We start from the raw sequence: 17,764 nt of genomic DNA on the forward strand, positions 1-17,764 counted from the left end.
CACATTGTGGCTAAACCGTAAGAATGGGCATCAAAACATCTGATTTCTATTCCTAGGTGCACCATCGATTATCTGTGTTGCCTTGATTATAACATCTATAGCCATAGTTTCAATTGACTTCAATGGGAGCTAGAACCTTTTAAAATTAGGCCCCAGGAATCTAATTATGGGCATCCAGAAACCAAAGCACTCAAAATTATAGATCACTGTAAAAAAAAACTAGACCTAAAGTTTCCCCATTTATATCTATATCTTCCATAACTATACTGACAGATTGTCTATCAATCTATCTGTTTATTCTAAACCCCAAAATGATCTCTAACATTATGTATTATAAGGATGCACCAGAAACTGGTGGTAATTCAAGAATGTTTATGAAAAGTTCTTAAGTCTATTTAGGAAACACGATTTGTTTGCCTTTCAATATGAGAATGATAATAAAAGTGAAGACTAAAGAAAGATGCCAAATAGTGCCATCTGCACAGTGGTATTTTTGCAATGTGAACATCTGTCCATTGGGAACTGGATAGAGGCCACCAAATTGACCGTAAAACATTTTTCAATGTTACTGTTTTAATAAATAAATATTTTAATAATAAGTATGTGCTTAGTTAGCAGCAGTTATTTTGAAAAACTGAGATAACACCCCTAAATATTAACACAATTCAATGCATACATAATTCAGCAACATGAAGGACAGAAAATACTTTGGAAAAGTCCAGGACCACTTGTGCAAATATAAAATAGTGCTCAGTTAAAAATAAAAACTAAGATAAAATGGAATTTAAGCCATGTATTTGAAATATTCTAATGGTACCAAAAATTACTGTGCATTCTTGCAAGAAATTTTTGAAAGTGTACAAACGGGTTTTAATTTCCCAAAAATGGTGAACAAAGGGTGTGATTCCTTTATTACACTAGTTTTACAGTGGTATAATGCCACTGACTTCAGTAAAGTTAATCTTAATTTACACCAGTGTAAGTGAGAAAAGAATAAGACCCCAAATATTCAGTGTTTGTTTCATCCTTTGTTCTACATTGCAGGAGTTATTATACCTCCCAAGAGAATTTTGTGATTGATAATCGCTCTTAGGGGGAAAAAATCTCCCAAAAGCTTTGTGTCACAAATATTCTTTACCTGAACTCCAATGTTCTTCTTTCTTGACAGTGAAAATTTCCAATGTAACAGTCAAAGAACGTCAAAGTGAATGTCAGTCTAATCAGTCCAGCTATAACATCCCCAACGTACACTCCCACTTAAATGAGATTTCCTAAGCTGTAAGACTAATCATAAAATTACACAGTCTAGTTGGTCTAAGTAGCTGATTGTTACTTTCCATTTATAAGTATGCTGATCTTGATTATTTTGGCTGCATGACTTTTTTTTTTTTTAAACTCACCAACCCTGATTTTCCTCTGTGTATAATTAGATGGCTCTCAGTTACACACCCTAGGGGTGTACAACTCTAAAACAGGCAAAGTAAGGCAGGGCACTCTCCCTGGTCAGATATGAAAAGCATGCTTTCAAGAAAGAAAAAAAAGTTCCTCAATAAGATTTATGAAGTATATTATTACTTTTGAAATAATTAAAGAAAAAAATATATTTACAACAGCAACTGATTTACTGTATGACAGTCTAATTACTTTATTGTACAACATATTTTTTCAGATAAACATACTTATGAATCTGTACCATACCTGCAAGTGTGTATAGTCTGTAACAATTTGCTTCTGACCGCCACTCGTAATGCTGCTGTAGGAGCACACCAGAACAGTGTACAAAAATCCACAGAAACCTAGATGCTAATGTGATCTGTCATGCTCTTGACAAAAATGGAGGATGCTCTTACACACTACTATAGTCTTGCCTAAAACCTGTGCTCACACATTTCTGTAAGTCCTGAACTTTAGTTTTTGAATCATGCCTCCAACATATACTTCAACTCCTGTGCAAAAGATCCATGATAACATTGTAAAATACCTGCACAAGCCTTTTTTAAAAAAAAATGAATCGGGTCCCTACAGATTAAACAGTAATAAAACAACCTTTCCTGAAGTATAACTAATCACAGTTTAAATGATCACCAGTTCACTTACAATGATCACTTATTATGGTAGCACTCCATGTTATACTACGGGTTCTTTCATATTGCATTCCAGTTTTACTATCAGCAGTTCAGCACCTTGCAGAATTCATCTTACTGATATTTAGCCAGCAGCATTAGCTGAGACCCAACTGTCCTTTGGAGATCTAACCCTTAAAACTCAAAGAAAAGCAATATATCATAAAGGATTTCAAGACAGTATCAAACAGTCGAAAATCTAAATTCAAATCCAAGCTGTCCCGATTCCAACTGTGAGAGAGTGGTATACATTTTCATGGTTTACACTGGGAAAATCTTTAATTTTGAAAGTTAAGATTTTCATTTTTCCAGTTGTGCCTATTACACTTTGATTGTTAATTGTAATGTGTTCTGAGTAGAAAAGATATATTTAGCCTATGAAATTCACAGTTCTTAGTGCTGTAGTAAAGTATCAATGATAGTGTTCCCTGGTTAATTCACAGAAACTACATTTTACAGAATTTGACTTTTTTATTAAAATTTTAAAAGTGTACTATAGTAATTAACTTTGTTATCTTTTCAAAGATATATAGGACATAATAGTTCATTGAACATGGGTAAGTGTATCAAAAGCTAAGACCCAGGTTTTTTCTATATTACATTATATTCCTTTACTGTACTTATATAAGAGAATTTCCTTTATAGCAACCCCAGTGCTAGATATAAAGTAAGGAGTATTCTCTACCAGAAAGCTTATAAGCTATATAAATAACTTGAGTTGTAAGTAAATATTAAAATTTAAAAAAATATTTTTTTTACTGTAAATTCACTTTTTTAGTAAGTTTAGGGGTTTTTGTTCCCCGTCTTCCCCCATTCTTTTTTCCTGTACTGGCAGTGACCAGATTATTTCATCTTTCAATGGACCATGAAAAGTTAAGTCATAGAACTAAAGAACATAATCCAATGTCCCACCTTTTGGGAGCGCAGCCTGGCCTGACACTACACAGAAACCGACCTTTTTGTCCTTCAGACTTGCCTAGTGGGCCCCATCTTCTATCGCAAAAGCCAAATCATCTGATCCCAAACTAACTGTCAACCGCTTGTGATGGTGGGGAAGCCAGACATCAATCAATCAGTTTTTATCAGAGGCGCTCTTCGTTTTTCTGTTGTGCTCATCTTATCATCTGACCCAGTTGTAGCCCTGACTTCAGAAGCTTAAGCAACTTGATGACAAAATATGCGCCTGTTTGTCCAAGATGCACATTGTTAAAGAATGGACTTATATTTTTAGCAACCAACTAATATATTTTCAAAATAACTCTCAAATATCTGAGGCTTTTCTCAATACTCAAATTGGTCAGTCCTCACTGAAATTCCATATCTATCTTGGAACAAGTATCAAAGAGAGCTTTCTAAAGAAAAAATAAAACCTTAATAAAAATTAAGTCTTGTTTGTAAATTAAAGTTATTTTCAAATCAAGAGCCTTATCCAGTAACCCTTACCTTACTGTCTTGAATAATCTATCCTTATTCATATAAACAATTCCATTCAAATAGGACTGCTATGTGAATAAAGGTTATTCACATGAGTAAGAGCACACAAAACACCACCACAAACTGCTGTAATAAGCATTTGAACGTCTCAACTAGAATAAAATGGATGAAGGGGCCAAAGTACTGTTAACTGAAAACATGTTCATAATATCAATATAATTTAGAGTTTTCAAAATAAATGTATTCCAGTTGCCAAGAAAAATTGGAAGTTTATTTCTCTATATTTGTTAGCTGAATATTTTGATGGAGGAGGGGAGGAGGAGAAGGGGGGAAATTGCTTTTTCAAATCGTTTGTAGTTTTGGATTTATCTAGTGCCATAGGGAATTTTTCACCTGATCTCAATGGGTATAGGATCAGGACCATGTTTGATAGATAGATCAATTTTAGGTGCCTCACTGCCTCTATGAAATGCTATAGAAAGTACCTTTGTACACATATGACCTAGTTTAAGTACCTCAGAATGTTTCAGCGTAGCAATTTGCATAGCTGCTTAATATAAAGCCTGAATCAAAAGTTAGGAAATAAACATTAAAAACTAGGACTCAATACATCCGAAAGAATATTCACATTTTCACATGAAGCTAAAGATCTGCAAAGTGAGTACATTTTTTATGCTATTACATTAATATAAACATTAATCTTTAAACTTTGTTTTTCCCTCCCCTCCAGTGAAATGGTAGTCAAATATAAAGTAGTAGGGTCCTCAATCTGAACTCATTTACAAAGGTGTAAATCAGGAGTAACTCCATTGAAGCCAGTACAGTTACACCAGCATAAGTGACATTAATATCACTCCCTAGAAAATTTCCTCTCTGCCTAAATAAACATCTCCATGCATTTTACAGAAAGCATTTATGAGTTTATTGAATTTCAAAAAAATATTCTTTACAATAAATACTTGTCAAGATTTCTTCCGTTATACTTTGGCCTATGAGGTATACAGTACTGTACGCTATAATTCATTCTACTCTCTTTAAAATTCGCATTTCTAAAATAAATGCAAATATGCTCTTAAAAGGCAATATAAAATTTCTTCATATAATTTTGTCACAAAAAGCATACCTCAGCTTTGAAAAATAAAGGATGTAAAACATGACACTTGTGACAGAAGGAGCAAATCTGTGCCATGAAAATCATTTGTGTACAATGGAAAGCACTTTATTAAAGCAAGGTCCTCATTGTGTTCAATGGAATTTTGTAAGCACCAAACTCTGAACTTCTTAGCATATATCACTGCATGTGTTTTAGGCCCCAATCCTGTAAACACTTATGTAGTATAATGTTCAGTGTAGTCAATAGGACTATTCATGTTCATGAAGTTAAGAACATGCATAAGAGTCTGCAAGATCTATTCTTTAAGGTTTATAATTAGAATAATACTGTCAATTTCAGAAAAGGTTAGACATAGCGGAAACCAAAATAAATAACTTTGAAAATGATGCAGTATTTTATTACATTGCATTTTTTTTGTGTTTTGTTTTGAGGTAAAAAGACTGACTACGCTAAAATCAGCCTTTGACACATCGTTACATCAGCTAATCACAGACTGAAAGCTGCAAGTCTAGTTGCCTGGTAGTACAAAGTAACATCACTCTAACTCATTTCTGTGATCAGAAATAGCAGAGTAGCAGCCGTGTTAGTCTGTATCCGCAAAAAGAAAAGGAGTCGCGTGGCACCTTGGAGTGCAGCAAATAATGTATGAGAAGAATTTATGAAGAAAAAGTTCAAATAACTCACTGTTAATCTCGTGTGAGTCTAGATATTCCATTACTAGTTGTATTCACATTGGAGATATATTAATTTAATGTTCCCTTATTTTGTAAGAGGAAGTTCTATAAAACTATCAACTGGTAATTCAATAATATGAAAGTTTGGGGCCACACTTTACCTTTATTTACACACTGCAATGATGGGATTCCTTGAGTGTAATTAAAGATAGAATGTGTCCAAAATATTTTTGTTCTTGATGAATTACATAAACATAAAAGATATAGCAACTTTCAAATGCAAAGCTGTGCACAGGATTACTAATAAAGATATACTCTCCCTACTTCTGCATTTTAGAAATGCTATATAACTCTTCAGAATAAAAGATGCCAATGGTAAGAAAGGATGGCAACCTGTGTAACCTTTACTCTCAACATGGGAAGTCTGGACAAACTGCAAATAAGGAGAAAATGGATCCATAACTACTACAGAGTTCATTCAACATATCTAACATGAAGATAGAAGGGGCATTTTTTTGCTGATTTTTAAAATTGTTTAACTTATTAAAAAATCCTCTTTTTTGTAAATATCCCTACATCAAATAGAGTAGTTCGAAGTACTGTACATATAAATCAAGATTACATATTGTATGTTTAGTTTACAATAGACTAAATCCCTTACAAGGAAACATCTACTTTGACAACCATCCGGAATTGTTACTAATGTATGATGGCATTACCCTTTCAAAACTAAATAATCAATGAGAGTTGTCAATACTAAGAAGTGTTTCCTTTTAAAGTGTAACCATTATGCTAGTGTTTTTTTCACAAGAACTCCTCTTTGCTACTGCATGTATATTAAATTAGCCTGAGTATATTTTGGGGTTCCCAAATGAGCATATTATAGATTGGCAGCTTCACTCTTTGATATGACATGGAAACTTTATTTTCCTGCAGGTGAGGAATAACAAAATTAGAAAAATACTATCTGCTGAATGACTTAGTAATTATAGCACTGATACCTTGAATCTATGCTTAAAATACATGTATTAAAACATTATAGACAGTATACACCTGAATACACATATATATTTAAGAATAATTAGTATAGAAAGTGTGTTTATACTTCAGACAAGACTACATATATTAGGATTTTAATGTCTTTAAAACTGCCCAGCATATATTCATATATATATTCAAAATTCTCAAATCTGATGCCTTAGACAAAGACCATTTGAAAGTGATCTATTAACTTTCTATGGTGTATAACAAAACAATAGTAGTAATATTTTGTCATTACAGCCTCATGAAATATTTTATCAGTTCATCAGTCTCCAAGGATAACTATAATTGATTAGGCTGTAGTATTCAGATTGCCCCTGATCTTTATTTGTTTGTCATTATTTCAGGAGTATACAGCAATGAAATCAAACCTCATAGTCTTCTCAGCCATTTTTTTGTTTGTTTGTTTTAATCTCTTAACTGGGAATAAATAAGATATTTCCCCACACTTTCCTGAGCTAACTCTGTACTGATCTCTGTATAAGTGGAGGAATCCCTGACTGTGGGATCACATGCAAGAAGTAATATTGCCATGTAAATGCAATACAATTATCATACTTTCATTTAAAATATGTTTGTCAAATGCACAAATTATTGAGCTTTAAATAATTCTGACTACACAATTCTCTTTCTCTACCTTTGTGTCATCTCAAAAAGACAATCTGGCGGTAATGGTATGACACCCTCTCAGACAAGCCTTTGGGCATTAATATTTAAATCTTACCTATCCCTTGTGATTGGAATTCAGCCTCTATTCACAAACAAAAACTAAATCAATGTTCTTAGAGTTCAAACTAGATCCCTAAACAGTTTGCCACTCTCCATGCACAGATAAGATAAACTTTCTTTGACCCAAGAGATGAAGTTGCCATGACGATCAGAGAGTCCACTTTCTATATTGATATTTTGCTGATGTAACAACAAATAGAACCAGATCCTAGGGCTGATAATGGTGATTAATTAATACTAATATTGATCCTTACAAGCAAGAGACAAGGCTATTAACTTGAAGCCTGAAAAGTCAATTGTTACCTGTGGCAGAGATACTAGTGGCTGATTTTGAAACATAATAAACAAATACGCTGTCTTTATGCTAATACCTTTAAAGAGCTATGTCTCTTTCTTGAGCACAGTAATCCCACATTCAAACCCACCAATTTAATTGGATATTTTCACCCATATCCAAAACAAATAATAAACTTCAACAATTACAATATTAATTATTCAGAGTCTTATATACTGATACCTTTAATGTGATCTATAAAAAAAACTTTCCTTCAAGAGTACAGTGTAAGACTTTTCTTGCTAAAGCAGTTCCAAACAGAAAATCCAAACAGACTATATTCTTCAGAAGGTAGCATATAAAGGTTATAAGATTTTACGTTACAAGTTTCTATGTAAATTTTTCAAGAGGGGGACATGTTTGTTTTCTCAGTTGAATAGGGAAAAATAATAAAAATATACAGGTGAAAGCCACCAGTGTGGAACAGAAGTCCTTCTAGGAAGACCTATCCAAACCAAAGAGCAATATTGGCATCACCCATTTTTAAAAGAATAGGCTCTATTTATATTAACTGCAACTATGTATTTGTTTTACAGTAATTCCACTTCACCTTAATTTGAGGTGTAAACCCAATTTGAGCTCCCCATCAGAAAACTTCCATATCTAAGTTTTTCCTTTTCAAAACAAGAAACACAGAATTCTTCATTTAAAAGAATCAAGGCTTTTTCTTTTAAAACACAATACACCGAGTTTCTTCATTAGCAAGCTATCTTTGTACTATTGATAAAGTACACTTTATGTTTAATGGAAAATAATTGGTACTACTGATGGATGGCGTGCTTTCCTCCTCACTTCATTACACAGAAGTCTGCATGAATCTTAGTATTAGCTTTTACACATCTAACAAAAGTATGAATTAGTAGAGACGAAAAATTAGGAGCAAATTATCTAATTGGATTACTTTCTCTCACAGCTGAATTATATAAATTTATGTCTTTAATATATGACTGCAAACCGATATTCTGTTTTAACAAATGCTATACATATCTTGCAACATAAAGATCAATTGTTTGCAAGGAACTGGTACTCAGTCTTACAAAAACTAAATATCACCATGATCGTTTCATACTCAAAAGATTTAGGCAGCTGCTTACCTAGAGCTCTCCTTTAATTGAATCGAAAAATCTGAAGCACCTTTAAGGTACTACAGAGTGATTTAAAGGAGAGTACAAAGTTAAACTCTGTCATTAAATTTTAAAAAGTCTATTTTTTTAAAGTGGTGAGGATTGTAATACATTTTTTTTACTATCCTACTTTTAGCCTGTGAGCCCCTTAAAAATGTTGACGTTATATTTTATTTTACTTTGCAATTTTATTCAAAAAGAGACTTTCACTTCTGAGTTCCACTTCTAAACTCAAAGGCTTACATATAAGCCTACTGTATCTGAACATCGCTGGTGTATTTGTGTCTGTATTACTATCTCTATTTAAACTTAGAAAACTCAACTGGATGATTTATGAACCTCTAATCAGTAGCTTTTTCTGCACATTTCCAAAGAGAGAAACAAAATAAAACATTTTAGTTTTCTCATATGTAGTCTGCTCCTGAAAAATCAACTAAAGCTGTATAATTATCCATTTTCATAAATAAATACTATTGCATGCATTGTTGTTTTGATTTCTAAAAACTTCAAAACATAACCATGTAAATGGTGTATTTTATTTTGCATTACAATATTGCAGATTTAATTCTGTAAATGTTTAACTGCAGAACTACACTAGTCATTACTTTCTCCTAAAGGCAAATAAAAAGATATGTCACAAATATAAAACTTTGATAATATATCTGCTATGGGAAATGTAATTTTAAAGCAACATTTTTAAACAGAGGGCAGTCCTTCTACTTGCTGCTTTAAAACACCAATTTCCCTAAGATCAAAAGACAATCAATGGTTTTGTTTTAGAGAAGGAAACTTGTTTGAGCATATGGCAGGTGAAATATGCAAGAGATATTTAACTTAGCATTGTGAAAAAGCCATCAATATACTAAAACTCAGATTCTCTCTCATTTTTACTTTACTAATCGTCTTAGTAACTAATGATATAATGGACATTTTCACTGGATACCTGAAATATGTAATACAGTATAAAAAAAAACAGAAACAAGACGGTATAGAAAAGAACCGTGTCTCTTGTTAATGCTATATAATCCACATTAGGTTAAAATTAAAGATGATATTTTAAACAATACTATTATCCACATTATAAAAGAAGGGTTAATTTTAAACCAACATTTAAAAAAAATCATAGTACGTATGGTGCGAAACAGTGCAATAAAGCAGGAGGAGACTTAAAACAATCGTCAGTGTTTTCTCCTTATAATTTTCATATATTGCATAAAGTATATGAAATAGCTTGGAATGAGACCTCAAATGCTGTACAGACAATTTCTTCATTGTAAATCAATTCAAACTTCTTCAGGAAAGCCTGATATGGTGAATTGCTAACCACACTTCTCCTGACAAGAAGCATTTTACTTTCAAAACGTTTATGTAACGTATTTAATCTTCAACTTGACTGTTCATGAGAATTCTTTTTCTTCCTAACCCAGGTTTCATAAACACGTTGCCATATTTCCCCACAATCTAATTGTACCTAACAATCTTCATGCTATACTAAACAAATTACAAACCAAACCAAAAGTTGTATGAGAAACTATTCCCTTAATATCTCAGAGAAGACTGTCTTTGTAAAACATTACAATATAGCTAATGAAAAAGTCCTTTAAGAATTTTATTCAACTATTTAGGTAACAGAGCTTCATTTGAAAAAAATGTTTCAGCCAGCACCGCTCCCCCAATCCATAAACCACTGTACTTAACTGTGACTGAAGTTGGGGACAAACAGGTCAGTAAACACATTATTAGACCACAGTCAACTGCATGAAGAACAAGAAAATAACAATAAAACTGCACACACAACACATTTGCTAATCATAAAGAAATGCATTAGTAAAAAAATCATCATTTCTGTCATAAATTTTGCAGTGCAGCCACAGAATGGAGAACAATCTGGGCAATTTATTGGCATATTGGCAGGAGGTGATAAGGCTAAAAACAACAACAGCTAGCAGCTGGTGCAGTGAGATGGGCTGATAACATTGATATGGGGCTCCCATACAAAACACCTCCTATCCTATCAGTGCTTTTTATCAAACTAGTATTACAATAATAGCTTATGAGAGAGGGGTTTTTTAAGGGAGGGGAGAAAAATATAGGCCTGGAAAGGAAAAAAAATCTGAATTTTTGGGACAAAACATGGGGGCAAAATACATAATTTATCACAGTATTATCAGGAAACCCAGGCAGTCTAATCAAGGAGCACTGAGTGACTATTTTTTGCCTTATCATCCAAAGTGGTGGAAACGGAGAAGGAATTATCAGGCTTCTGCAGATTGCTGGGCTGGAATTTTAATGGTAATAATCGGGTTTCTGATGGTATATCTTCTCCGCTTATCTTTCCCATTATCTCCCCTTATCTGGCCAGTCATCAGAGCAAATTAATGGTGCTCTTTCAGCGTCGCCTTTTTATCGCTGCCCAGAGAGCACCCAAGGGGAAAGAATAAGCAAAATATTAAAATACTGCATAAATCACAATTTTAGATAGCAGGGAACTGTGTGCAGTAAAAGAAAAAAACTGTGCCCAACAACCTTTTTGTCCTTTAAATTGACTGTCTTCAGAGTTTCTCGTGTAAGCTGACTTTTTGCTTCTCACAGAGCTCCTAAATTGTGCATACTTTATCAGCAAAATGTAGAGTTTTATTGTAAATTGAAGTTTTCAAACTTAAAAGTGTTGGTCTAGACTTGTCACTAGTAATTCCATTATTTTTACCGACAACTCTTATGGTCAGCATTTTCAACTCCAATTTTTCTGTTCTAATATCAACAAAAGAAAAGTTAACTTCAAAATATTACATCTAAAATACTATATTGCTTGGTTTAAATAATAAAATCTCAAAAAACACATTTTAATAAAGTATGCTTCTTATCAAAATAAACTTCTCAAAGTCTGAGAAAACATCAGTTATGGTTGGTCAAATACTAATAGACATCTCTGTACAGGACACTGCCTGATTGGCTTGAACAAAAATTACTTTAAAACTAGCTAAGGAACACACAACGCCAAAAGCCATCAGCTGGAAGTGCTATGAACATAATATGTCCTCCAACTCTGATGACCTTGTTTCACTTCTCCTGACAATGTAAATTTACAGTCTAATTTGCATGATAACTTGCATGGAAAAATGAAGTTCTTAAAAATCAGATTATGCACACAAATGTACAATGTAATCTACCCATTTTCACATATATGTTAAGTGTGTTTATATTTATTCTTATATATTTATATACATCATGTACACACAAACCATTATATGTCACTTATGAACAAACCAAAAGCATTTGGGTTAACATTTAATGCCATATAGGGAAGCCATAAAAATGCTTTGTGACCTATATCAGAAGTACATAATCCCCAATTTGTATCCAAGCATTTATCTGCCATTATGAAATGGACATTACAAATATTAACATAGTTCATTGGGAATAAAAAGTATGTAAAAAAATAGAATCAGACGGTCTTTGTGCCATACAATCAATAATGTTGATCATTTATTAACAATCAAGACACTAGTCATGCACAACAAAGTCTTTCCAACTAATAACTTTCATAATCATATCCCATATCAGATACAGTTCTAAAATATTAACTACACTTATAGATTAATGCATATTAGATAATAAATGTATAGGTTTAAAAGCAAACAACATGTTTACTTAAGAATATTAAAACCCAAAGTAATTAAAAAGTTCCTTGAAAAATGAAGGATTTCAAATGCTTTACAGAAAACGTAAAAGTTGCAATCATTTAGTATTATATACTAACTTTAGTAAACTTAAAACTTAATCAGGAACATGCTGCTATTTTATTTTCCATATTAAAAGACAGTTAAAAAGTAATTTCTACTAAGCAGGGATGTTCTACCAACACAATCCAAATGTTTTAAGGACACCAATCTTTTTTCAACCTGCAACTCATTTTCTTGTTTGCTAAACCAGTTCATCCATTCAAAAAATCCACCAGAACTGAGCTATTCATAAGCATTTTTGAGTCAAAAATCAATGAGAAAAATGCTATTAAAAGATCCTCTCCAAGTCACATGACGGTTAGTTTTAAAGTAGTTCTAGGACAGAGACACCAAGTTGTATCAGCTCAGTGGTGCTGATTTTAAAACAAAATGGTTTATTGTATCTGTTTTGAAACGCCCTTGCACTTCTTTGTTTACCGACCGTTAGGATTGCTCGGTTGAACAATCTGAATCAGCAAAAAGTTTACGAAGTTGAGATCACAGCTCATGTCACTGATGTGTGTCCCAGGCAGGAAAAGTGACCTATGGATCCTATTAGGAAGAAGATTTTTGACTACAATACACCTGGTTTCTAACCAAAACAAAAACATTTCCCCTTCAAAAGGGTTGCACTTCCGAAAACAACAAAGGCGACTATCTGCAAATGGTTTAGATGCAAACCAAATCCTCCAGGGAGGTGCAAAGCAAACCCAAGTGGCGGGACGAAGAGAACCGAAAGATGACTAGATCAGCACTGCCCAGAGACGGGTCGTATTGAGCTGTGCCGCTCAGAGGATCCTTTCCCTAGTGCTCCCTTTGCTGGAACTTTTCTTCCACCCACTTTCTGTTTCTTTACGATGCTCCGGTGTTTCGGCAGCCTGAGCCTGCCATGGATTCCCCAGCCACCCCGCAGCTGTACTTGATCCCTCGCATACTTATTGGGTCTCCTCAATTAGCTCAACTTGAAACTACAGAAGTGGTTTGGCTTCCAGACGCAGTGAGGGAGTTTTAAGGGAGAGGGGGAGGCAGCCGCCGCGCCAAAGGACTAGATGCTCAGTCGCGAGGCAGCTGCTCGGACTGCATCAAAGGAGCTTTTCTTTCATCCCTGCCCTTTTCTCTCTCCCCTCAAGCCTCTCTGGCAAAGTTTAACCCTTCAGCCCATACCCGGGACTCTCCCAGGGACAGAAACAAAAGTCTGTCAGAGGGAGCCCCCCTCAGGAAACTTACGCTTGATCTGCCTGGGTTTGCTCTGTTTCCTTCGGGACATGCTGCCGCTGCTCCTGCCGGGCTCCAGGTGCGGGAGGCGAGGGCTGCGGGCTGGGGGGGACAGATCAGTCGGCGGGGCTCATGGAGGATCCGCTGGACGCCTCGCGAGGCGCAGTCAAATGAGAGGGAAGCGGGCGAGCGAGTGACAGGGAACGAGGGGCAGAGGCAGCTCGGGCGCGTGAGAGGCGGCGAGGATGAGGGAGGCAGGGGGTGGGGGAAGCAGGGAGGGAGGGGAGCGCTCGCGCTCGCGCTCGCTCTCCCCGCCGTGGCTGTGCCGCCGCCGCCGCCGTCGCTCTCGGAGCCGCGCTCGGCTCAGACTGACGGGCTGCGGGAGGTGCCCGGGGAGGAGGGGGCGAGGGGAGGGGCTTTCCACGGCGGGGGGAGGGGGGGGGGAGTTTGTCGGTCCGGGGGGACGGACACTGGCGGCTTCCACAGACAGGTCCGCCTGCAAACAGCAGCCTCCGGGCCGCGGGAGGCTGCGGCGGGAGGCTTCAATTGTGGGAGCTGCTCTCTGCCCTCCGTAGGGGAAGGAGCCGGCTCCCTTCGTCCCCCAGCCCAACTTCACTCAGCTAGGGGAACACACGAGCCAGGCACCGAGCCCCTGCAAGCTGAGGTGAGACTAGCCACGCGCCGTTGCCGCGGATCACGAGCGCCCGCTGTGCTTTGGGGACCGTTGCGTCCCCCCGCCCCGCGCGCGCACAACACTTCACTTCGGCTAAGGCCAAGGCGCTCCAGGGCCTGGGTTGAATCGGATGCTCCACGGGGTGGGCACGGGGGGCCTGGCGTTTCCTGGACAGTGCGTGCGCCTCACCTGGGGTTTCCCACGGGGAAGCTGGAGCCAGGCATTCCCCTGCACGTGTCTCCGGGGGCCCGGTGTAGGAGCGGGCATGTGTAGGCATTCATAAAAGAGGAAAAAGCACTTGGTGGCTGGCTGGCCCACCAAGCGGTAATCAGTTACCGATGGGCCCTGAACAGACTGCACCAGATCCTGCCCACAGGTACACGGGTGTTAGAGCTGCTCAACCTAGTTGTTGGGAGGAGTCTAGCAAATTTTCGCAGTTCTTGAATTACCCACAACCAGGGCCTGTTTTTCAACAAATTTGTGCATTATTCACAATTGTTCAACTAATCGTTTCCACGAGCAAATTTTAGCCTGTGATTCATTCTGCAGTTTGTAGATTTGCTCTGTGGTAATAATTATTTGCATGTCTGATTGATCACTTAGATGATATTGTTTCTGTTCTCTAATGGGACGATCTCTGTTTATAAAAGAAAAGTCCCCATTCACTACTTATCCCTGAACATTTATGATTGATCAACCTATGCATTGTACAAGTAATAAAAAGTTTTTCAAAGTGCTTCAATTTCGGTTACAAATACACTAGTGAATATTTGTGCGTTTTAGTTTTGATAGTGCTGTCTGTAAATAGTCTTGCAAATAAAAACTTGCACAAGTAAATGTTCATGAAGATGTTAAGAGAAAGAGTCATGAATATCAATTAAGTGAATCAGAGTTTTAAATACAAACTCCACATACTCTTACTTGCCCAGTTCTATTCTGGAATTCTTCCACTAATGTCAGTCATGTTATTCTGGATTTACATCAGTTCATAAAAGACAATCAGTTTTAACATTTCTTTTGAATGATTTAGATGAATATATACAATGAAGGGGGTTATTACTGGTATTCCTCAATTATGTGAACAATTTGATTACGCAAAAAGAAAAAGAGTACTTGTGGCACCTTAGAAACTAACAAATTTATTTGAGCATAAGCTTTTGTGAGCTACAGCTCACTTCTTCGGATGCTGAAGTGAGCTGTAGCTCACGAAAGCTTATGCTCAAATAAATTTGTTAGTCTCTAAGGTGCCACAAGTACTCCTTTTCTTTTTACAAATACAGACTAACACGGCTGCTACTCTGAAATTTGATTACAGTACATGATTTCCCTCCCTATTTGCATCTCTTGTGAATATTCTGCTGAAACGTGTTAAGGTGTTACTAATAAGTGTTTTTGCTCTACTTAAAGTGAGCCTGGCATCCAACATCCATAGTTCCATTTGCTGGTCCCCTTGAGATGTAGAGTCTGTGTAATAACACCCCTGGTATTATAAATAATCATACCATTTTGCAGGCAGTAACATAAGCTATGTTTCAGAGGCAACAGCCAACTGGAATGCTCACTAACCTTTAACTCAAACTGTACTACAAGTTAAGCCTTATCTAGAATAGTTCCCTATTGTTCAGTAAAGTAAGATTTTCACCACCATCTGATCCAGACATAGGATGTTGAACAAGAAGCAGTTATTGAGTAGGAATGGGCAAATTACTCATGGATTTAGTGAACACTCTTATTCTACTCTTATTCTGCATACTTATTTTTTTTAATTAGACAACTGTTAGATAAATTAACATTAAAGTTGCTTGTCCACTAACAAATGTGCTTTAATGAGTGTTCATTTCTCAGCTTAGATTTACATTTTTAAAGGGACCAAAAGTAGTTAGGTGACCACCTACTAAATGAGACTTGGGCTCTGTATCACTTAGGCACTTTTGAACATTTCAGCCCTATTCCCCAGTCAACACTGGTAGTGTCTTTGGTCCAAGAGAGTGATGAATGTTGTTTGTGTTGTTCGCTGCTGTACCCTACCATCTGTTTATTCAGGTCAGAAGGGAAACAAGGTTGGGAAGTAATAGCTTTTATTGGGCCAACTTCTGTTGGTGAAAGAGACAAGCTTTTGAGCTAATCAGAGCTCTTCAAGTCCAGGAAAGGTAAACAGATTACACACACACACAGGCACGCACGCATGCACACTTTTAGATCCATAAATCTTGAAATACAAGAAACTGAGATTAAGTAGTGTTTTCATCAGCTGGACATTATACAGATTGGATCTTATAATGAGTAATTCTGTCACCATCATTTTTAAATTGCATGGTGTAAGACAGTTATTTCATAGATGATACAGGTGTGAAAACAGACAACACAGAGCAGTGCTGGAAATGTACATCACAAATAAGTATTTATTCCAGAGAAGTTGCAATTCCATTACTCTGCTGCATTGGGGGTCTCAGCCCAGATCCCAGTGCATTGAGAGCCATATTTAAAATAACCACCGCTGTTATGAGGGTAACCAGATGTCCCGATTTTATAGGGACAGTCCCAACATTCAGGGCTTTATCTTATATAGGAGCCTATTACCATTCACCCCCATCCTGATTTTTCACACTTGCTATCTATATACACACACACACACACACACTCACACACACACTATATGGAGTACCCTACACAACAGGGTTATTCATATTCTGTCCTTTTCTTTCTCAAATGTTTAAGAAGAAATGTGATTTCATATTCTCTATTTCCAACCCACTACGGTCATACTGGTCTGCCCAAAACTGAACATATAAAGATGTATTATTTCAGTGGCTATTTAAAAACTAGCATTTGACCACTTAAATCAGCATTATGATTAATCAGAGCATTACATTTTAAAAATATATTTACAGTGAAGAATAAAGGTTTTTGGTAAAAGTTAAAAATTAGTTTGCAAAATTAAAAGAAAAAAGTACATTTGTTGTTTAGAAGTGTAATTAGTGTAGTATATTAACAAAATTATGTCCCTAATATCCTCCAAAATCTACACTCATACAGTACATAAGAAGATTTCCTAGTTTCTCTGCCACAGAGAATGATATAGCAGCCATTGAGACACAAGGTAAGGTGAGTGGCACAGAGGTGCTCTATTCACCGCTGGGTGGACACCTTCTTCGGGGCTGCATCTGGGGATTAGTTCTGCCAGGCCAATGCTCCTTCCTGCGGTTGCACTCTGTCTCTCACTGTCTCTGGGCTCGACTGCTCCTGCTTCATAGCATGGCCTTCTGGTCAGGTCACTGTAGTCCTCCCTTTCCGGGTAAAGTGACCATATTTCCCAAAGGGAAAATGGGACACTGCGTGGTGCTAGCCCAAGTGCACACCCCCTCCCCACATGGGGCTGATTGAAACCGCTTGTCCAAGCTCCCCGCCATCCCTGTATGGGACTGGCATTGCTGCTCATCTGAGCCCTGCTTGCCCCTGCGAAAGGCTGGGGCTGACATCACTGCTCACTTGATCCTTGCCTACTGCCCATGGCAGATCTGGCATTGCTGTTCCACCCCCACCTTCCACACCCCACTTTTTTTTTTAAACACAAAGATGGG

The 17,764-nt window shown here is 36.7% G+C and overlaps 1 protein-coding gene across 3 annotated transcripts in view; it reads right to left on the bottom strand.

Annotated features, from left to right (window-relative positions):
• ZFPM2 (zinc finger protein, FOG family member 2) overlaps positions 1 to 13,880 on the bottom strand; it is a 455,190-nt gene extending 441,310 nt beyond the window's left edge. For all 3 annotated transcript variants that reach the window (XM_043507433.1, XM_038391883.2, XM_038391882.2), the window contains exon 1: positions 13,523 to 13,880. In XM_043507433.1, coding sequence (XP_043363368.1) covers positions 13,523 to 13,562 — 40 coding nt within the window. In that variant the 5' untranslated portion in view covers positions 13,563 to 13,880. The remainder of the gene's footprint in view (positions 1 to 13,522) is intronic.
• Between the last annotated feature and the right edge of the window lie 3,884 nt (positions 13,881 to 17,764).

The sequence above is a fragment of the Dermochelys coriacea genome, chromosome 2, assembly GCF_009764565.3.
Source record: "Dermochelys coriacea isolate rDerCor1 chromosome 2, rDerCor1.pri.v4, whole genome shotgun sequence".
Taxonomy (NCBI): domain Eukaryota; kingdom Metazoa; phylum Chordata; order Testudines; family Dermochelyidae; genus Dermochelys; species Dermochelys coriacea.